The sequence below is a fragment of the Callionymus lyra genome, chromosome 19 (assembly GCF_982586985.1).
Source record: "Callionymus lyra chromosome 19, fCalLyr1.hap1.1, whole genome shotgun sequence".
Classification (NCBI taxonomy): Eukaryota; Metazoa; Chordata; class Actinopteri; order Syngnathiformes; family Callionymidae; genus Callionymus; species Callionymus lyra.
In genome coordinates this window covers 9,426,962-9,449,874 of record NC_141836.1, presented here as the reverse complement: position 1 = coordinate 9,449,874, position 22,913 = coordinate 9,426,962, and the positions used below count along the sequence as shown (strand labels likewise).

General features: G+C 38.8%; 1 protein-coding gene across 2 annotated transcripts in view; it reads right to left on the bottom strand.

The window, feature by feature from the left end:
• nphp4 (nephronophthisis 4) overlaps positions 1-22,913 on the bottom strand; it is a 117,492-nt gene that overhangs the window by 26,111 nt on the left and 68,468 nt on the right. For both annotated transcript variants that reach the window (XM_087781194.1, XM_087781195.1), the window contains 6 exons: positions 21,705-21,859; positions 20,355-20,546; positions 16,402-16,592; positions 11,314-11,474; positions 11,079-11,250; positions 833-967 (listed from right to left, as the gene is read on the bottom strand). In XM_087781194.1, coding sequence (XP_087637320.1) covers positions 833-967; positions 11,079-11,250; positions 11,314-11,474; positions 16,402-16,592; positions 20,355-20,546; positions 21,705-21,859 — 1,006 coding nt within the window. The remainder of the gene's footprint in view (positions 1-832; positions 968-11,078; positions 11,251-11,313; positions 11,475-16,401; positions 16,593-20,354; positions 20,547-21,704; positions 21,860-22,913) is intronic.

The following is a 22,913-nucleotide window of genomic DNA, read 5'->3' as shown; positions in this document are numbered from 1 at the left end:
ATAACATATGTGTGTTCTATTATCAGAAATAAACAGTATCAGCAGTAAAATACTATTTATTTTTGTTTTTTTTTAAACTTCGACATATTTCTCTAAATGGAATTAGTAGTATAAGTATAATTAGAAGTTGTAGAAGTATAATTAGTAGAAGTAGAAGTAGTAGTATTAGATTTGTTAGAAAAAGTATTAGTATAAGTAGTAGTAGAATAAGTGTTAAAAGTATAAGTAGTAGAATTAGTAGTACAAGTATAATTGGTAAAAGCAGTAGTAGAATTAGTAGTAAATGTATAAGTACAAGTGGTAGTAGAATTAGTAGTATAAGTAGACGTGTAGAAAAAGTAGAAGTAGAATTAGTAGTAGAAGTAGTAGAAACATTAGTAGAATTAGTAGTAAAAGAAGAAGTATAATTAGAAGTTGTAGAAGTATAATTAGTAGAAGTAGTAGTATTAGAATTGGTAGCAAAAGTATTAGTATAAGTAGTAGTAGAATTAGTGGTAAAAGTAGAAGTAATAGAATTAGTAGTACAAGTTTAAATGGTAAAAGCAGTAGTAGAATTAGTAGTAAATGTATAAGTAAAAGGAGTAGTAGAATTAGTAGTAAATGTGTGAGTATAAGTTGTTGTAGAATTATAGAAGTAAATAAATATTTTTTTATTGCATGATCACAGTTGTATATAATTACACATTTTGATTCTATATTACACCATATTTGTTTTCCAATACAAAGTATTTATTAAATTTGTTTGTGTGGCTAACCTTTCTCTAGACTAGCAACAAGAAAACATAAGTGGAAATAAGAGTCGTTTTAAAGTCGGTAGAACACATTGACTCACCGTTGAGTTGAGTGACATGTGTGGACGACAAGCGTCCGCCCCTGAAGCCGCCGATCACTGGGCGAGGACTGATGATGTGGGAATAAGGAGGCGCCAGCTCCCCGGGGTGAGGCGTCCCGGGGTTCAGGCGGCATCCTGACGGGACGATCGGGTCAGACACAGTCGCACAAACACCGATCCAACACTTTCACCGTCAGAACTATAATCTTTTAATGCATTTACAAGAAGGAACAATGAAGCTGCGTCGTCGTCCTCAACGCTCTCCATTAAAAGAACAATAACAGAGAAATTAGACTCGATTTTTGGGGGGAATTTTCGCAGCGGAGACGAGGATATAATTCACTTGGATATGCCGAGCATTGAGTTGCTAATCTAATAAATCCTGATTATGCAGGAATCCGGAGCCAATAACGGAGCCAGAGCCGCGGCCCCTCTTGCTTTATTGAACACTCACGGGGGGACTACAGGCAGAATGAGTCGCTGATCTCAGAGCAGCAGAAAATACCGTTCATGCAATTTCTCTGACTTTATTTTAAATCCATGGAAAGGCGAGTATCTGAATTTTAAAAGTCTCGCAGCCACCGGAGACGTCTCTGTGGCGTGAGAATGAAGGGCCACTCCAGGTCCCCCGGTGAATCAGCTGCGAAATAACAGGTTGGTTCGTCTTCGTGGCGACTTACCCAGAAATAAATAACAATTTTGAAAAATGTCGCTTCAGTTCGGATAATTGCTTGATGGTCAGAGACTCTTCTTTTCCGCCGCAAAAGGTCAGATGAGTTTTTTTTGTTGCCATTTACAAGAACACCGGGGCCGGAACCGGAGAGGACAGAGGAAGCAATTAGAGCTCATCGAATATAGCGTCTAAAGCACGACCACAGTTTAGTTACGGTTCCCACCGAGACGCTTGAAAACAACCTTTTAGTCTTTGATTCTCAAACAATGTATGTGTGTGTATGTGTAATACAAAGTGTATTACCTTTGACGATCATAGGGCTGTGTATTGGCAAGAAGACAGTATCACGATACATGTGTTACAATAAGATATATTTTACCATTGTTTTATTTAATTTTATTAACAACTAACATGCAAATATTCACTGTATTCGCGTTTGTTCATTTCTGTGTCGCAATTATGTCTTTCGCAGCTAAAGGAACGATTACATCCTTCGAGGTGACTGAGGACGAGAGGATACAGTCGCCTCCAGCAGTTTTTAAAGCTGATGTTTGGACATATTTTAGTTTAAAAACAATTAAAAACAGTTACGACTTCGTCAAGAGTCATGTGGTCTGTAAATTCTGCAACACCAGAGTCAAGTACTCGACAATACTACACATATATACTTGTTACACAGTCCTAAAGAGAATTTTACAAACACTCAGATGCTTCTTCTTCACTCCAATATAGATACATATGGCATATGGCAGTAAAAAAATGTTTTATTACTTTCACCATAATTATTTTATCATTTAATTTCAATAAATTGTGATTCAACATAAAATTAAATGTTGTTTTATTTTTAATTACAGTGCATTATGTCCTCCACAGCTAAAGGAACAATGACATCCCATCAATGACTAAGGATGAGAGGATACAGTCGAGTGAAGCAGCTTTACATTTTGTAGTTATATGTTGGTTTTTGGCTTTAGAACACCTTTGTTTTGCAATTAAACCTCTGACTGCTAGATGGCAGCAGCCACTACTTTCTTCACAACTACAGTAACAATAAAATCCTGAGAGATTCCGACAATGACCGTGAACGAGAGGATACAGTCAACTCAAACAGCTTTTAAAGCTGATGTTTGGACATATTTTGGTTTCAAAACAATTTAAAGCAGTTACGACTTCATCAAGAGTCATGTGGTCTGTAAATACTGCAACACCAGAGTCAAGTACTGGACAATACTACAAATATATACTTGTTATTACAGTATCAGGATCAGATTCATGCCAATACACAGTCCTAAAGAGAATTTTACTAACACTCAGATGCTTCTTGTTTACTCCAATATAGATACACTGGCATACGGTAGTACATCGTTTATCATTTAATTTCAATAAATTGTGATTTAAAATTAAATTAAATGTTGTTTTATTTTAAATTCCAGTGCATTATGTCCTCCTCAGCTAAAGGGACAATGAAATCCCATCAATGACTAAGGACAAGAGGATACAGTCAAGTGAAGGAGCTTTAATTTTTTTAGTTATATGTTGGTTTTTGGCTTTAAAACACAACCTCCAACCGCAAGTTGGCAGCAGTCATTACGTCCTTCGCAACTACAGTAACAATAAAATCCTGCGAGATTCCAACGATGACCGTGGACGAGAGGATACAGCAGCTTTTAAAGCTGATGTTTGGACATATTTTGGTTTCAAAACGAATGAAAGCAGTTACGACTTCGTCTAGAGTCATGTGGTCTGTAAATTCTGCAACACCAGAGTCAAGTACTCAACAATACTACAAATATATACTTGTTACTACAGTATCAGGATCAGATTCATGCCAATACACAGTCCTAAAGAGAATTTTACTAACACTCAGAGGCTTCTTCTTTACTCCAATATAGATACACTGGCATACGGCAGTACATTTTTTATCATTTAATTTCAATAAATTGTGATTTAAAATAAAATTAAATGATGTTTTATTTTAAATTCCAGTGCATTATGTCCTCCTCAGCTAAAGGGACAATGAAATCCCATCAATGACTAAGGACGAGAGGATACAGTCAAGTGAAGGAGCTTTAATTTTTTTAGTTATATGTTGGTTTTTGGCTTTAAAACACAACCTCCAACCGCTAGATGGCAGCAGTCATTACGTCCTTCGCAACTACAGTAACAATAAAATCCTGCGAGATTCCAACGATGACCGTGGACGAGAGGATACAGCAGCTTTTAAAGCTGATGTTTGGACATATTTTGGTTTCAAAACGAATGAAAGCAGTTACGACTTCGTCTAGAGTCATGTGGTCTGTAAATTCTGCAACACCAGAGTCAAGTACTCAACAATACTACAAATATATACTTGTTACTACAGTATCAGGATCAGATTCATGCCAATACACAGTCCTAAAGAGAATTTTACTAACACTCAGAGGCTTCTTCTTTACTCCAATATAGATACACTGGCATACGGCAGTACATTTTTTATCATTTAATTTCAATAAATTGTGATTTAAAATTAAATTAAATTATGTTTTATTTTAAATTCCAGTGCATTATGTCCTCCTCAGCTAAAGGGACAATGAAATCTCATCAATGACTAAGGACGAGAGGATACAGTCAAGTGAAGGAGCTTTAATTTTTTTAGTTATATGTTGGTTTTTGGCTTTAAAACACAACCTCCGACCGCTAGATGGCAGCAGTCATTACGTCCTTCGCAACTACAGTATCAATAAAATCCTGCGAGATTACGAAGATGACTGAGGACGAGAGGATACAGCAGCTTTTAAAGCTGAGGTTTGGACATATTTTGGTTTCAAAACGAATGAAAGCAGTTACGACTTCGTCAAGAGTCACGTCGTCTTTAAATTCTGCAATACCAGAGTCAAGTCGACAATACTACAAATATATCCTTGTTACTACAGTATCACAATATCGTATTCTTGCTCCTTTATCGTGATACGTACAGATTCTTATCTGCCAATACACAACCATAGTCGCTCCATGACTAGCAGGGAGTTGATCAATGGCTTGTCCTTACACACCTCTTATGGTTCATGTCTTGGCTGGAGCTTCTGAAAATTAAAAAAGTAGCCAAGTTTCCAGAAATACAAGTGTCGGCCAAACTGCGAGTGGTCTCCGTCGTACCTCTCTCACCTCCGAGAAAACATATTTTACAATCAGCACGAGTTCAAAGACAGTCCAGGACTGCGAGGAGATTCACGGCGGACGGTGCAGTGGGAGGCCGACCACTCTCCAAATTTATCGACCACTTCCCACTGTCGCCCCACGATGACCCCGCTTGGCACCACCTGGTGCGCCCGCCCTCGCTGCTCCACCGACACTTTCCGAGGGTGGAGGCCACAACAAACTACTGATTTAGTGTCCGAGAGAACAAACGGCAGCGGGCGAGCGTGGCCGGGAATATAAAGTAGACCCGGGGTTTGAGATTTACATCTTGCGTCCTTGTTCCAGGCCGCTGACCTTTCAGGTACTTTCCCCCCCGACCTCGGGCAAGGTCGATCATGTGGCCCCTTGATTTGAAAGCAGACCTAAAACACGGCTCCGGACTAATTGTGAGGTAAGATTCCGAGTATAGTTCTGCACTTAAAAGAGTGGCTTCGGGCTCGGTTCTCCGTGCAATAGACGAGTCTCTCCAGCTCCTTATCAGGCGGCTGCAGAAGATGAGCAGCGAGGTCTGGAGAAGGTTCTAATCTGTCTTTTCCACTGTGCCAAGGCTGATATGCTCTCTGGTTTTCTTGCAAATGTGTCAACGGAGCAACAGAAAGAGACTGTTGGATGGAAAGATATGGACACAGCACAGTCAACCTTTTTACTTTCTGAAGATTTGCATATGGATACTTAGAATGTGGATGGAAAATACTTTTTTTTGTTGTTGTTAATGAATCGTCAGAAAGAACGACGTGCTCGTCTTATTTCGGATTATACTGGAACAAAAGGGATCTTCAACCAAAACAGCTATGGGAAATTTAAGATTTAAGCCTGTACTGTACATTATACAACATTATAATTTCCTATAAATTATACACTTACAATATCCTAGTTTTATACTAAAGTTAGTTAACTAATTATTACTTTCGATTTAAATGCATGAGCTGAGCTGTACTGCAGGTCAAATCAAGTATAAACACATGAAAACAAAACTAATCTTTAGATGTTGCCAGGAAGTCTCTGCTCAAGTGATGAGCCAAGTTGCATGGATTCTCTGAAGGAGATTTTCTTTGGAACTTTACACAATACAGCACAGACTTTCAACTATGATCCAACATTTTTCAACTGTAATCAAACAATTTTCAACTGTCAAACAATTTTCACCTGTATTCATACAGTTTTCATCAGTAATCCAACAAATTCTAACTGTAATCAAACAATTTTCAACTGTAACAAATTATTTTCAACTATAATCGTACAATTTTCAACTGTTATCGTACAATTTTCAACTGTTATCGTACAGTTTTCAACTCTTACAAGCGATTTTCAACTATAGTCAAACAATTTTCAACTATAGTCAAACAATTTTCAACTATAGTCAACTATAATCAAACAATTTTCAACTATAATCAAACAATTTTCAACTATATTCAAACAATGTTCAACTATATTCAAACAATTTTCAACTATAAACAAACAATTTTCAACTATAATCAAACAATTTTCAACTATAATCAAACAATTTTCAACTAAAATCAAATCAAACAATTTTAAACTATAATCAAACAATTTTCAACTAAAATCAAACAATTTTCAACTATAATCAAACAATTTTCAACTTTATTCAAACAATGTTCAACTATATTCAAACAATTTTCAACTATAAACAAACAATTTTCAACTATATTCAAACTATTTTCAACTATAAACAAACAATTTTCAACTATAATCAAACATTTTTCAACTGTAATCAAACAATTTTCAACTATAATCAAACAATTTTCAACTATAATCAAACAATTTTCAACTAAAATCAAATCAAACAATTTTCAACTAAAATCAAACAATTTTCAACTATAATAAACAATTTCCAACTAAAATCAAACAATTTTCAACTATAATCAAACAATTTTCAACTATAACAAACAATTTTCAACAATAATCAAACAATTTTCAACTATAATCAAACAATTTTCAACATAAATCAAACAATTTTCTACTGTAATCAAACAATTTTCATCTTTAAAAATACAATTTAACATAAATTAAACAATTGAACTGTAATCATACAATTTTCAACATAAATCAAACAATTTTCACCTTAAATCAAACAATTTTTAACTTTATACATACAATTTTCAACATAAATCAAAAAAATGTCCATCAGTAGTCCAACAATCTTCACCTGTAATCCAACAATCTTCACCTGCAATTTTCAAGAGGACCTACAGCGTTGCTCACACTCACCACCATCACATGTTAAGACCCTCAGGACGAGTGGACACACTTTCATCCTTTAAAGCCATTTTTGTCTTTTACGACACATTAACAGAAGCAGCTCCACAGGATGATGGAACAGGCGCGACAGCGAGCGTCATTATCATTAATCAATTACTCTCAAATAGCACCTTGTGAGAATTAAAGACGACTGGATTTGTCCGTGTAATCCATTCCATTTAGAAAGGACTGTCTGTCACTCTTTTTTTCCCATCCTTTTTTATTTAAATTAAAGCCCAATCCATATGGATTCCCATGTGGGCGGTGTGAAGACGTGATTAATAGCTCGTCACACGGAACAACGATTGGTTGTTAACCTTCCGTTGATAATGAGTTATGACAGTAGATGCGCTTCATTAACGATTATTCAAGATGGAAAAAAAAAAAAATGATGGCAAAAAAGGTTCAAGAATGAAACGAGTAACATGGCTATTAGCGAACGTTTATCATAGCAAAACCTGGCGTGAAGTCCTGGGTTAGCTCCAGGGAATTCACAGCTCCTGGGTCAGTTGCTGGTTTGCAAAAAAAAATGGAAGAGCAGACCACAATAAATTGTGATTTAAAATTAAATTAAATGTTGTTTTATTTTTAATTACAGTAGATTATGTCCTCCACAGCTAAAGGAACAATGAAATCCCATCAATGACTAAGGACGAGAGGATACAGTCGAGTGAAGGAGCTTTACATTTTTTAAGTTAGATGTTGGTTTTTGGCTTTAGAACACTTTTGTGTTGCGATTAAACCTCCGACCGCTAGATGGCAGCAGTCATTATGTTCTTCGAAACTACAGTAACAATATTCCGACGATGACCGTGGACGAGAGGATACAGTCGACTCCAGCAGCTTTTAAAGCTGATGTTTGGACATATTTTAGTTCCAAAACAATTAAAGGCAGTTACGACTTCGTCAAGAGTCATGTGGTCTGGCTTTAATCTTGTTTACCATAACCACGCCCACTCTGCTGTGATTGGTCAAAACATTGAGGTTTGTCACCACGCGTAATCAATCCCGGAAACCCTTCGCCTCCAAGGGACTCGTTGTATAAACAAAGCGGACCGTGATTACAGGTGGTTGGCGGAGGAGTGAAGCCATTATTACGGTATAATGGAGTCCGCTCTCGTAACCTCTTGTTCGCCGAGAACTCTATAAAGTAATAAGTTCAAAACATGGTCATGATGAGGGACTTACTGCATCTTGGAGAGAAATATTTCAACATTTGAAACATGCGAGTCAGGAAAGTTGGGGTTTTAGGATTAGTTGGAAAAAAGTTTAAAAAAAACCCCAGACAACGTCGCACAAATCAAACTTCTACAGCCGTACAATCAAAACCAACAAATGCCAGCAGGACAGAAATATAGCAGAAAGTAAAGCTACACTCACATTTCCCGCTGGCACAGATCCCTGTCATTACTTCATCAGACAACCCCGTACATGCTCGGCTACACCTGCCAGTCTATACGTGGCGCATGCATGGCTGCCCGCGTTTCCTCGCCGCCACGTGCGAGTGATTTGATTCGCACACCAGCGAACGAGGACGTCGTTCACATCAAACCTCTGTCAGAGTCGTCACTTTCAGTCTGTGTGACGCCGGACTTTGACTGATGGGTGGGAGAACAAAAAAAAAAGCTTGACTCGCTCAAAGATGAACGGACGAGAGAATGATTGGACGTTAATGAACCGTTTTCCTGACAGCGACAGAAGCGGCAATTAGTTTCCACGCTAGGTGGAGAAGACGTAACGACTGCTGCCATCTAGCGGTCGGAGGTTTAACTGCAACGACCAAAATCAACAAATTTAAATATTTGCTTTTAATTGTAAATGGAAAAATTAAAAATCTATTTATTTAGCATCACACACTTCATTGAACGTAAATAAACAAAAATATATATGATTTTTTTCCCTACACCTCTAAAGGAACATTCAAAGAATATCTTTTTTTTATTATAAGGGGTGCAGGGGGACCTTTACCAGGTCAAATCCTTCTTCATCCGATTTTAATGAGGTTTATTAATTCATGTAAGATCAGGAAGATTTGCTTCCGGCAGCTTTAAGACCCTCGAGCAATATCATTATATATACATACTTGCTGAAATACTAGGAACATTTTAAGATGATGTAATACTGAAACATTATGGCTTTATCTGAGCGCTTATTTTATTTGTTTTAATTAGTCATTACTGTGACTGAAAAGAACACAAAGTCATTTTCAAGTCCCATTATTTTGACAAACGGTATCAAAAAGAAGAAGAACTCCAAGTACATTAATGTACTTCAATCATTTACAAACTAATGAAATCCGCCGACTCATTAAAAAAGCGGTGAGGAAAATGACATCCAAACACACGGAGGAGGTGAGATGAAGACGCTAATGGAGGCTTGTTGAAAGACTGCTGGAGAAGTGAGAGGTAACCAGCAGGAGGATTTCAACGCGAGCCAAGAGGAAAGTGTGGAAGTGAGACAGTGACGGATGGAAATGGAAAAGAGGGAAAACGTGTTCGCGGATCGATTCCCGGGCCGTCAAACCCGGGGGCACGGGATGAATTCTGGAAGCTTGGTCGGGAATGTTTACGCTCTTCTAGGCAGTAATTATGTGCTGAAAACAAAATAAAGCATTGTGCTCTCGACCCGCTTTAATTAGTAAATGCACTTGGAAATTGTAAGCAGATTAATCTTAAACAAGGGCGCTCGGCATAATTCCGTTGCTGGCTGTTACTGAAGAGCATCAGCCGGAACTATTCATGTAATTAAGCGTTTATTTAACACTCCTTTTTACGTCTAATGAAGTGGAATTAGCATTTCCTCCATACCTTCGTTTCTTAGCTACCATTTATTGTTGTGTTTTACATTTAAGTTGAATTTTTCTTTTATTTCACATAATTAAAATAAGATTTTCTTTTATAAAACTGCTTTATTTCCTGCTCTTTTGTTTACAGGACTTTATTTATGCTGTCGTTTTTTCCATATTTTAAGATATATCATATAATTAAAGTAGATCTTTTTTGTACATGACTGCTTTATTATCATTGTGATTTATAACACATATTTCTAGACATTAAAATATGTACATTTATTTACTTTTACATTCCTGCTTCCACATGCATTAACATACATTCTTTCTATAACTTTTATTTTTAGATATTTTATGGCATTCAAATACATTTATAATTGACTGCATTTTATCTATTTTAGTTTTAACTCCATATTTTTTATGGCATTAAAGTAAGATTTGTAAATTTTACTCCCTTTTTTTTTTAATAATTCCATTGCATTCAAATAAGATTTTATCCATTAATTCATTTCATGCAATTGAAATATTTTTTATTATATGTTTTATGTATTTCTTACTCTATATATAATAATTTACTCTTGCTTTATTTACATTGTCCATTTTACTGCATATTATTTAGTTTCCATATTTTTTCTATTGTGTTTTTTTAATTCCCATTTTAATTTTTACTTCATTTTTTTTATATTTCATGGCATTCAAATAGATTATTTTTAAATGCTTTTGTTCTCAGATTACTTATTATTAGTAAGTTACTTCTTAGTATTATTTATTTAATAATTATTTTAATGCATTAAAATGAGATTTTCCTTCAAGAAAAAAAAAAAAAAAAAATCACACAATAATAATGACATTAATTGTTACTTTGTAACACAAATAAAATGAAATTTAAGTAAGATTTTATGGAGTTTTAAGCCTAATAATTAAATTAAAATTTAAGAAACTTCACAGAGCTGAGGCCGGTTGTAGGTTATAGCTGTAGGACGTGGATGTTTTATGTAGAAGAAAAGAGAATGTGTTTACTTATGCAGTGAATAGAAGATAAAAGAGATATTCACGTCAGCCCTGGACAAAAATAATAACTTTCCTCCGCAGCTGAAGCAGCTTCAGTCGCCACGGAGATTCTTTTTTTTTTTTTTTTTTCCACATCAGAGAAAGTAAAGAGACAATATAACTTCATTTTCTCGCCTTTCAAGTGGAACATGGCCTGAATATTTATCGAAAACCTGAATTAATAACTCTGGTGTAAATATTTCTGTTGGACACAAAATTGAAAAACTGGGTCTAAAAATGCACCTTCAAAAAGTATTCTGAGAGCTACAGTTTGACTGTAACTCGACAGGTTTTCTTACCTATGTTGCCTGTGCGGACATGAAGTCGTCCCCGGAGAATAGTTCGGACCAACATGGGGTCCGTGGTGCTGCTGTTCAGTTCCGAGCTCGTGTCCTCGCCCACGTAGTTGGTGGTCAACACGTCGACCTCGTGAAGCGCCTGCACCGCCTTCTTCCCCTGACGCAACATGTACTTGAAACGAGAAAAACAAATATTTTTAAATATATGTACATTTTTTAAGATGCTTTTGTTTACCTTGAGCTCAATGGCCGTCGACCCGATGAGCAGCAGGGAGTCGCTGTCCCATATGTCCACGTGCATCGTGTGAAGAGCCAAGTAGCGTAAGAACCAGCGCTTCTCTCCGGGCCTGAGAAATGTCTCGTCTACTTTGAATTGTACCTGAAGACCTGGAGATCCTGGAGGTGGAAACCAAAGCAAGAAAAATAAATCACAACAAGGATAAAACAGCTTTTCACAACTATATTGTTGCCTTATATTGACTTGATCAATATTATTAAGCCCCTTTTTTAGCATTTGAAATATGGTGTTATCTTGATATGTTTTGTATACATTTTGAGTATTTTTTTTAAATTGTTTAAGCACTTTGTGACCCTGGTCTAGAAAAGCGCTATATAAATACAAATGACTTACACAATTAGATTATATTGTATCATCTTGTTCTTTCACTTTATTTCTCTTTGTTCTTGTTCTTATTGTATTTGATTCTTTTATGAAATATTGCTGTATTTGCTGTGGATAATTTGGAAAAAAACAATTTCCCGAAGGAGACCTCCTAAGGAATCAATAAAGTTCTACCTAACGTACATACTATTAGCTTAAAGATGGAGTAGGTCGCTGTCAAGTTCTGGAACTCGCTGGCACAGCAGACACAACAGACCAGTGCAAGAACAAGAAACGGCTCCACCACAGATCTGAATTTTGTTCAGTTATTGACGAATTATTTGATTAGAAAATACCTTTTGTTTTTTCTATCGTGAATTTATAAAGGTCCTCCATAGTCCATTTCTACTGTGACGTGGTCTCAAGGTCACAGAAAAGGCCACTTTGTAAATCCTTTTCATCAGGGTAGCCATTAAAAAATAACAACCTCCTTTTATGAATCCATGTGACTCAGTCAGTAACTTCTCCCAGATACCATCCTTTAAATCTTTCACACGCTCCTTCGTTTTCCCGCAACCTAATCACCACCTGCACTCGGGTCGGCCGGCGGATTTTATAGACAGTCCGAAAGGAAGATGGAGAGAGAGTTCGACGGTGACCAGATGTAAACAGATGTCTGTTATCGACCCCCCGGGGGTGCATTAAAGACACATCCTTGAGTACAAGTCGATCCAATTATCTGTCGAGGCAGATGGAGATCAAAGGCAGACATTGTGAAAATAATCAGTGGCTTCGAACATTAAATGATTGATTTGAATGGAGTGCACTCAGGCTAGTCATTGAGAGGGATGTTAAAGATGGTAGATGCGTCAGATAGAAAGGTACATTTGTTGCGTCTTTCTGAGGACAAAATACATCTTATGGTAAATTTAGTGCGACTACATTTTGTCTTGGATTCTTGTTGGTTTTTGGTAGCGATAACTTTTTGGCCAAAAAAAGTGCAACTAGGTCAACTAATGTGAAAACTCTACTGACTCACATGTTGTCCTTTTCAAGATGCAGTAAGTCTCACCTTAAGATGATGTTTTGAATGTATTACTTTATATAGTTTGTCTGAAATCTGGGCGAAGGAGAGGTTACGAGAGCAGAGTCCATTATGACATAATAATGGTATCACTCTTCCTCCAGCCAGCTGTCATCACACCCCACTTGTACAATGAATCCCTTGGCGATGGAGACTTCCGGGATTGATGACGTGCCGTGACAAACCTCAATCTTTGACCAATCACAGCAGAGTGGGCGTGGTTATGGTAAAGTAGATTTAATCTCCAGGTAAACAAAGTATTTTCAGTGGGCGGGGCTTAAACAGGTTTACTAAAGTAGATATTTCATTTTAAAAGAGACACAATAGAGTCCAACATCAACTTGCGACACACTTAAATCAACACGTAAGTCGACCTTTAACATCGTGTTTAAATGACAAACAATATTATATATTCACTAAAATGTAAAATCCTTAAGGCTGAAGGAAGCTAGAACAAGAGCTTTAAAAAAGAAAATGGAGCAGCCTAGGGATGGCACACACTGGGAAAACCGAAATGAAAAAGAAGCCTTTGGATGAGTCAAGATATCGGGAGAAGGTTAAATCAAGAAACCACATCCGCAGACCTCCGGGGGGGTATTTCACACAACCATTAAAAAGAGCAACAAGTGAAGCCATTATGAGTTTCATACCGTATCATTTTGATAACATTTTTATACGTGTAGATTCAAATTTCCCCGACTCTCGAGTCTGCAGCCTTTACCGCGGCGCCAGTCGCAACATGGCCTCCGGATAAAGAGTCGCTCACAGCGGGGTCTTCGCCCGCCGCTGAGAGCCCTGTGCCACAACATTGACGGCTCACCCGGGGTGCGAGCAGCATGGCGAGCAGGTCGGGAACCAGACGGGCGAGAACAACAACTCAAAACAAGAGTCTGACGAGAGCAGGTAATGTGAGGATCACTTGAACTCGACACATCTTTAAGAGCGTTTTCTTGGCGTTTATTCTCATTTTTGCATGATTTACCTCCACTTGGTGAAATCATTTTTCCAGTTGATCGACCCCCAAGCTAACGATAACGTGATCATTCGCGCCGTCTAAGCACTTTTAAGTAAGTAAGTAAGTCGTTTTTATTTGTATAGCGCTTTTCCAGACCAGGGTCACAAAGCGCTTAAACAATCAAAACAATATTCAATAAAGTATATACTTTAAAGGTCAAGATAAAACTGATAACACAACAGGAGTTCCAGAAAATCAAGGAAAAGCCTGAACAAATAGAAACGTCTTAAGATGTTTCTTAAAGGAGTCAGTAGATCCATCAAGCGCAAAGAGAGAGGAAGATCATTCCAAAGCTTAGGAGCAACAGCCTGGGAGGATTTCTCTCCTCTGGTCCTGAACCGTGTTCAGGAACCATCAGTAGATTCTGATCCACAGACCTCAGAGCCCGAGCTGGGGTGTAAGGCTGGATCAGATCAGTGATGTAAGGAGGAGTCTGACCATGAATAGATCTGAAAGTAAGAACCAGAATTTTGAAGTTGATCCTGAAAGAAACTGGAAGCCAGTGAAGAGTTTTAAGGATCGGAGAAATGTGAGTTCTTCTAGACAAACACTTCTGCTTAGTCGTCGACACGTTAAGACCACGCCAGGGATTCTTGCCTATTGTGCTCGTGGTGTCGCCCTCAGTCGGCGATATCTCTTCCATCTCATTAGCCGCCACATGAAGGGGCTCCACATCGATCAACGCCCGCCCCACTGATTGAGAGAGAAAACGTCTTGCCGTCGGAGGATGTCGGGAAGCATCAGGGAGCTCCGTTTCACTTTGTAGACGTGGGAAAGGGTTTTGGACTTGAGAGAGAGAGAGAGAGGGGGGAACATGTATAGCAGCTTAGCCTATATGAAATATAAAGAACCTCTGAGAGCAACTGCTGGGGCTAGAACAAGTGGAGTGTTTGGAACCACCGCCCACGCAGTCATTGTTTATTCATTTCAAAGTGCTAATCCCTTCTTCCTCGCTTTAGTTTTTCACTCTTTAAGGTGAGTCAAAGGAAAGGATGTATTCTCTGGAGGAGACAGATGTTTAGCTTGGGCTGCTCGGTTTCAGAACAAAAAAAATGAGCTGCAGGAGATAAAACATTTAATTTTAATCACATTTTTCGGACAAAATTCACTTCTCTTGAATCAAAAATGCTGGGAATATTAATCAATCAATCTTCTGTTAGTTCTCGATCACGCAAGGGGCCAAAATGTTTGAACAATTTGAGTCTCGGATACATTTTTATTTATAAATTTTACCAAACTATTATCAATCTTGGAGGTTTTAATCTTTCTTTTTCAACATCTGTGTGTTGCTTTTCTCCAACATTGGTTTTAATGTTAATGGAATTGTTGAACTTGAAATCCATAATATTTGCTCCTTATATTAAAGTCTTAAATCACCCAAAAATTCAAACTTCACTTATTTTCTACTTACCCTCTTGTTGACTAAGGGTTGGAATTATTTACAAAGTAATCTGGTCCTTTTAAGAGTTTTAGACGAAAATGTTCGTTTTTCATTTTAATGTAGCGACTGACGCTAACTTGTTGTCATCTTCATCCAAAAAAGACACTTAAAAACATCCAAATACCTCCATACTGCTGGTCAGTAACATCCATCTTAGATTGAAGCCTCCACATGAGAAATTATTCTAGAAAAACTTAATGAGTCTAAATGCTAAGGTCGTTTGTAGAAAGTACTGCGTGTAAATATATCGAGCATATCCAGTGTAGACGGTAGACTTTATGCGCTTCGGAAGTGCTTGTGATATTTACCCGGAGTACTTCCTGTTTGTATCGCTCGTTATTCTTCATATTTTAAGATTGTTCGTAGCAGAAGTTTAGACTTGTTTTAGCTTCTCCAGAACAATTCTTCATGCGGAGGCTTCAAGACAAGATGGAAGTTACAGTCGCGCAGTACGGAGGTTTTTGGTTGATTTTAAGTGTCTTTTTTTGGACGAAGATGAAGACAACTGAGCGCCAGTCGCTACATTAAAATGAACAAACATTTTTGTATATAAATCTAAAAATAACTAATTACTCTGAAAATAATCCCAACCCTTAGTCGACATGAGGGTGAGTAGAAACTGAGTGAAGGTTGAATTTTGGCCAAACCAACCCTTTAACTTAAACACTGGCATCTTTATCGTTCCTGATATCAACGTGACCAATACTTTCATTTTAACGTATATAAACTCCCTGTCGGCTTCACAACAGCCTCCTAAACTGGACTTCAACACATCTGGAAAACCGCCTGGTCCCAAATCAACTGACTTGTCTCTATTGTCACCCAAAAAAAAAAAAAGCCATTCGTCCAGTGGCTCGACTCCATTTCTTGAGCCAACCAATTACGGAATTCAATTTCAGCGGCTTGTATCTGTTGTCCTGCCTTTTGGACCTTGCGTTCCCACTTTGGGTTTCTCGCAACCTCGTTTTTTTGCCAGGTGAACTGCAGGAGAGTCAAAAGGCCCACGGACTAGATTGTTGTGTCAAATCCAATCCCAGACGAGCCAATTGTAATCTTTTTAAGCTCCTACTGCTTTGTAGAGTCTAAAGAAAAACCTTTACAATATACCACGACTTTTATCCGACTTGTGAAAATTAAGACGGGAAAACTTTTTCTCGGCACAGTAACGTTTTGCTTACTCACCGTTGGAGACGGAGCCGTCGGTGTTGAGAGCAGCGAGGACGCAGGGGAGCGAGTTTCGTGAAGCTCTCGGTTGAACTTTGTCGCTGCTCAGGAGCTTCATCTGCTGCGAGGTGACGAGCGGGAAGCGATAGAACTGGAAGGTGAAGTAGATGTTCCTGGGCCAGTCCGGTTCCATGTCCTCTCCTTGAAATCTAGAAACAAAAGAAAAAAATAAACCAGTTTTATAATATAATGATAGTTATTGTATTGAATTTTAAGCACTTTGGGAACCCAAGACTACACAGGGAGGGGCGTCATCTTAGAATGTAAGACAAATGAACGTAGTATCTTCTGTTCTTCAAACACGCCATTCTTCTTTCTTTGATGCTAATTTACAATCCATTGAAGAGGATGTGATTAACTCATTTACAAACACCAAGCAACACATTAACAAACACCAACAACACACACTAAGAACACATTGTCAAACACCAAGAACACATTGTCAGACACCAAGAACCCATTGTCAAACACCAAGAACCCATTGTCAAACACCAAGAACCCATTGTCAAACACCAAGAACCCATTGTCAAACACCAAGAACACATTTACAAACTTCAAGGAAACATGAACAAACACCAACAACACATGAACAAACACCAACAACACATGAACAAACACCAACAACACACACTAAGAACACATTGTCAAACACCAAGAACACATTGTCAGACACCAAGAACACATTGTCAAACACAAATAACACATTGTCAAACACCAAGGAAACATTTACAAACACCAAGGAAACATTTACAAACACCAAGAACCTATTGTCAAACACCAAGAACCCATTGTCAAACACCAAGAACCCATTGTCAAACACCAAGAACCCATTGTCAAACACCAAGAACCCATTGTCAAACACCAAGAACCCATTGTCAAACACCAATAACACACCAAGAACACATTTACAAACACCAAGAACACATTTACAAACACCAAGAACACATTAACAAACACCAAGAACACATTAACAAACACCAAGAACACATTAACAAACACCAAGAACACATTAACAAACATCAAGAACACATTAACAAACACCAAGAACACATTGTCAAACACCAAGAACACATTGTCAAACACCAACAACACATTGTCAAACACCAAGAACACATTGTCAAACACCAATAACACATTGTCAAACACCAAGAACACATTGTCAAACACCAAGAACACATTGTCAAACACCAAGAACACATTGTCAGACTTCAAGGAAACATTGTCAGACACAAAAAACACATTGTCAAACACAAAGAAAGCATTGTCAAACACCAAGAACACATTTACAAACACCAAGGAAACATTTACAAACACCAAGAACCCATTGTCAAACACCTGTGTGTTCTTTGTGTTTGACAATGTGTTATTTGTGTTTGACAATGTGTTCTTGGTGTCTGACAATGTGTTCTTGGTGTTTGACAATGGGTTCTTAGTGTGTGTTCATGTGTTCTTGGTGTTTGTTCATGTGTTCTTGGTGTTTGTTCATGTGTTCTTGGTGTTTGTTAATGTTTCCTTGAAGTTTGTAAATGTAAATTGTTCATGTGTTCTTGGTGTTTGACAAACACCAAGAACACATTTACAAACACCAAGAACACATTTACAAACACCAAGGAAACATTTACATACGTCAAGAACACATTTACAAATACCAAGGAAACATTAACCAGTCTAACTAGTCAAGTGGTGTCTTTAGAATTTACTGCAGTTTGTCCGTCCTTATCTCGAATTCTTCTTGAATACATTGCAAAACATAACTAAATAATGAAGTTACACATTCAAAGAGCGTCTGGTCGTCTCATCAACAAATGTACGCATCAAACTGTGGAACTCCAGCGGTGAAGAAAAAAAAAAAAAAAAGGCTTGGTGAGAGTTTCCACACACTTCTGGTGTGAGTTTTAAAAAAAAAACATTTGAAAAGAGGAAATAAAACAAACTGAGCATGAGCCAGGCTTCCCTCACTAACAAGGACTTTTCAGGACAAGCTGCTCTCCGTTTCCGTCGGATGAATCGAGTGGCAATCAGTCATAAGCCAGCATCGGCATTAGGTTGAAAAGAAAAGCTTTTGATACCACAGTGTGCGCTGGTTTGACCCCCGTGACTCCGCAGGGTCTCGAGTGCAGCATAACAGTCCATATTTACAGCACAGTTAATGATGTTGGCGTGCATCGTCTTCACGGAGGGAACCGGTATTAATATTAATTCAGCAAAGAGACAAGACTGATAATTATGGTGTCTGTGTGAGGGGGGGGGGGGCGTACTCTAGTCAAGTGCCTCCTGAGTTCTTCAGTATTTCTGCTGCGATGGCGTGAATAATAAGGTAAAACCCCAAGATGTTTTATAGAGCTACACAATTTATGTTCGGTGTCTCACAAACGCACGTGTCAGGCAGCTCTAATGAGGTGGAGAATAAAAAACACATTTGAGGTGAAGCTTAAATCAATACTTTCCTCATCATATCAGGTTCTACATGGAGATCAACATCGTTTCTGATTATACCTAGAATGAGGTGCAGAGGTGAAAATGACAAGATTACATTTTTTGTATTTAAGGTGTATTTAAATTGTTCAGTTGTAGTTCGGTGTTCAACTGTAGCCCGAACGTGTTCGACTGTAGCCCGAACGTGTTCGACTGTAGCCCGAACGTGTTCGACTGTAGCCGAACGTGTTCGGGTGTAGCCGAACGTGTTCTGGTGTAGCCGAACGTGTTCTGGTGTAGCCGAACGTGTTCGGGTGTAGCCGAACGTGTTCTGGTGTAGCCGAACGTGTTCGGGTGTAGCCGAACGTGTTCTGGTGTAGCCGAACGTGTTCGGGTGTAGCCGAACGTGTTCTGGTGTAGCCGAACGTGTTCGGGTGTTGCCGAACGTGTTCGGGTGTTGCCGAACGTGTTCGGGTGTAGCCGAACGTGTTCTGGTGTAGCCGAACGTGTTCTGGTGTAGCCGAACGTGTTCGGGTGTAGCCGAACGTGTTCGGGTGTAGCCGAAAGTGTTCGGGTGTAGCCGAACGTGTTCTGGTGTAGCCGAACGTGTTCGGGTGTAGCCGAACGTGTTCTGGTGTAGCCGAACGTGTTCGGGTGTTGCCGAACGTGTTCGGGTGTTGCCGAACGTGTTCGGGTGTAGCCGAACGTGTTCTGGTGTAGCCGAACGTGTTCGGGTGTAGCCGAACGTGTTCGGGTGTAGCCGAACGTGTTCGGGTGTAGCCGAACGTGTTCGACTGTAGCCGAAAGTGTTCGGGTGTAGCCGAACGTGTTCTGGTGTAGCCGAACGTGTTCGACTGTAGCCGAACGTGTTCGACTGTAGCCGAACGTGTTCGACTGTAGCCGAACGTGTTCGGGTGTTGCCGAACGTGTTCGGGTGTTGCCGAACGTGTTCGGGTGTTGCCGAACGTGTTCGACTGTAGCTAAAAGCCTTTGGTTGTTCGATTGTATTTAGAAATTCTACTCATGTGTATAATATATACAAAGCAAAAGTCGTGAGTGATTAAAAATGTTCATTTGTATAAAACAAGGTTTGGACCTTTCTCGTTTATATAGTTGGTTGATAATTAATCTCTATTAAGTTTGATTAACTTCGAAAGCACTTGCTTGGCTTAAAGCGAAATTCCGTTAAAGAGTAATTTTGGGAGAAATCAATAGCTCTCGTCTGCGCTTGTGGATGAAATAACTTATTCATTGAGTAGACTTTGACTATTAGCTTGAGGGATGATTTTGTTTTTACTAAGAATATTTAACAAGACGTGATAATAGACACGATTATATTATCTAACAGAGAATGAGACACTGAGCTACAACTACAGGAAAACCTTAATATGAATTAATTCAAACACTTACTACAGCATAATCTATTCAGGCAACAGATGAAATGTCTCTGTGTAACATTCAACGGACCTCAGTAAAAAAAAGAGTTGAACTCTCACCTTGAAAAAGCCAAAAACTGGAAAACCATCAGGTTGTCTTGCAGAAGGTCCGTCTCCTCCCGGTGAATGTCAAAGGGCAAGGGCTCTGTGGGGTCCAAGACTTCTGCTACCTGTCCACTGCAATCCAGTAGGTCAGGAAAACCGGCGGAGAAGAGGTGAGCCAGGGAGCTCCTGGAGCTGGACGAGTGCGAGCTGGAAGAGAAAATTTAATTGAAGAAAAAACAGGCTCGGTTTGTGTTTTCTGGAGAGAAAAGATGAATATTTCTTTTTGAATTTAAAAATGAATTAGTAACTATAGTAAAATATCTGAATATGTTAATCTGAGTCTCTCAGGAGGTCGTTTCATATGCAAGGATCTAAAAAAGGATTTACTTTCAGTGCACTTGCCTAGCCAAAAAAAAAAAAAAAACGTTCTCAATGAGGATGTCAGCGGTAGCTCTCGGAAAAAACTCGCACCGCGAGAACGACTCCAGCGGAGACGGAAACGAAGCCAAAGAGCTCCTGGAGGATTTCCGCACCCCATAATTGGCTGTTATCGCTAATCATAGTGGCCACCTGTTTTCTGCAGCCACGATAATACTCGTGGTTGATACTCTCCACGCCGAGCGCAGATGGCCACCTCGAGCGCAAAACTCGGGGATAGACGCCGTAAAGTTTGGCCACGTCGGGTTCGAGCTCTGGAGACGAACGACGAGTTCACACAAAAAACAGGAGTTTAGCACAAAAGCTTGAACAAGGAAGTAGATTTCCGATAAGCCATGCCTCCACCATATTAATTTCATGCTTTCTCGTCCCTATCGCCAAAAGTTATTCCCTAAATTAGCCACGGCAGATTATTATTCAAGACAACATTACATTTTGCGGAGAGAAAAAAGGGAGCTCCGATCTGATATGCACCGCAACTTCAATTAAAACTTTATTGTTCTCATCAAGAAAATGGGTCATTTCGGGCTGCGAGTCACGGATGATTCAGGTCAGCGAACTACAAACTATTAAGTCTGGGGATGTTTCGGTAAAAAGCAGCTGATTAATAGACTCAACACCACTTAGCATTTGTTGTCCAATTTTGAAACAAGCCAAAAGCTGCAGCAACGCAACTTTTAAATTAGAAGAACGCCGACGATAATACCCAGAAGACATTGTGCCTGTTAGCCGGGACAATCGATAGAGGTGGTGGGTGTAGCGGAGGAACACGACTTATTAACAAAAGGAGAGGGAAAACACGCGATCGCGCTCAAACATTCATTGTCTGGGCCGTTTACACCCGGCAATAATTCACTTCCTGGAAGGCTTTTAATCACCGTCCACATGTTTGCACACCCTTGGAGGAGACAATAAGGAAGGACTCACCTTGAGGCGTTCGTCCCCGAAGTGATGACAGGCGCATGCACCGGGGTGAAGGGAAGCTCCCGCAGTTGTTCCCCTTCATCCTTGGATGATGGAACGTCCCGTTGGGGCTGCAGGTCCATCTCCAGGTGGGAGATATTGCTGACCGCCGAGCGGGCCTGCGTCGGAACGGAAAGGTTTGTCGGCAATAAAATTAAATGTTCGCCACTAAATTAAAAGATTATACATGAAGTCACAGATTTCTTCCTTTTTAGATCTACAATTTAACAATGATGTCATCGCCATTGTCCCTTAGTTTTAAATCACAGAGATTATGGGAAAGCAAAAATAAAAAAGAGGGATGGAGTTAAAAGCTAAAAAGATGTATCAGCATATTTTATTTAAACATATACAGAAGAATATAATGGCAATTGGGGGAGAAAAAAAAACATTTTGAAAATCACCTTTTAAACTGATATTAAATTTAATGTTGCACTTTATTGTCGGGATCCGCACTTGGATCTCGGGGATCCGCACTTGGATCTCGGGGATCCGCACTTGGATCTCGGGGATCCGCACTTGGATCTCGGGGATCGGCACATAATTTTATAATTTCCATTTTTAACTTGGGATTCTCAGTTTAATCTCAGAAGGAACTTCATTCTAAATCAGACTTCGTACTTTGATGTCAAAATTTCCACTTTATCTCAAAAATCCAACTTTAATACAAGAACTCCGACTTTAATCTGCCACTTTAATCTGGGGATTCTCAGTTTAATCTAAAAAAGAATCCCAGAAGGAACTGTCAGACTTGAAAGGTTGTTTTCTTTGAGATAATCCCCATATTTGGTGTAAATATGCTCAGATTAAATTAGTTTCTCCACCACAGATGATTCAAATCTATTTGTAAAGGCCCAATTCGCAGTCTTTGAAAAAAATTTAAAAGAGTTTCTAGCTTCCCCTAGTGTCAGAGTAGTGTAATATCAACGTCGTACATTCTTTATGGCAGTAGCCATTTTACATCGTGTTCATTCGTTACTAAAACAAAAGAAAAAGCCTCTTCTCAGTTTCAATGTTTTTTTTAGAAACTAATTCTAATGCCGAGACTTGGATGTTACAGACGAGCAGTATGGTAGTAGTATTTGGATGTTTTTAAGTGTCTTTTTGGACGAAGATGAAGATTCTGTTGGCAGTAGTACACAAGTACACAATTTGATTAAACATCGCCAAAGA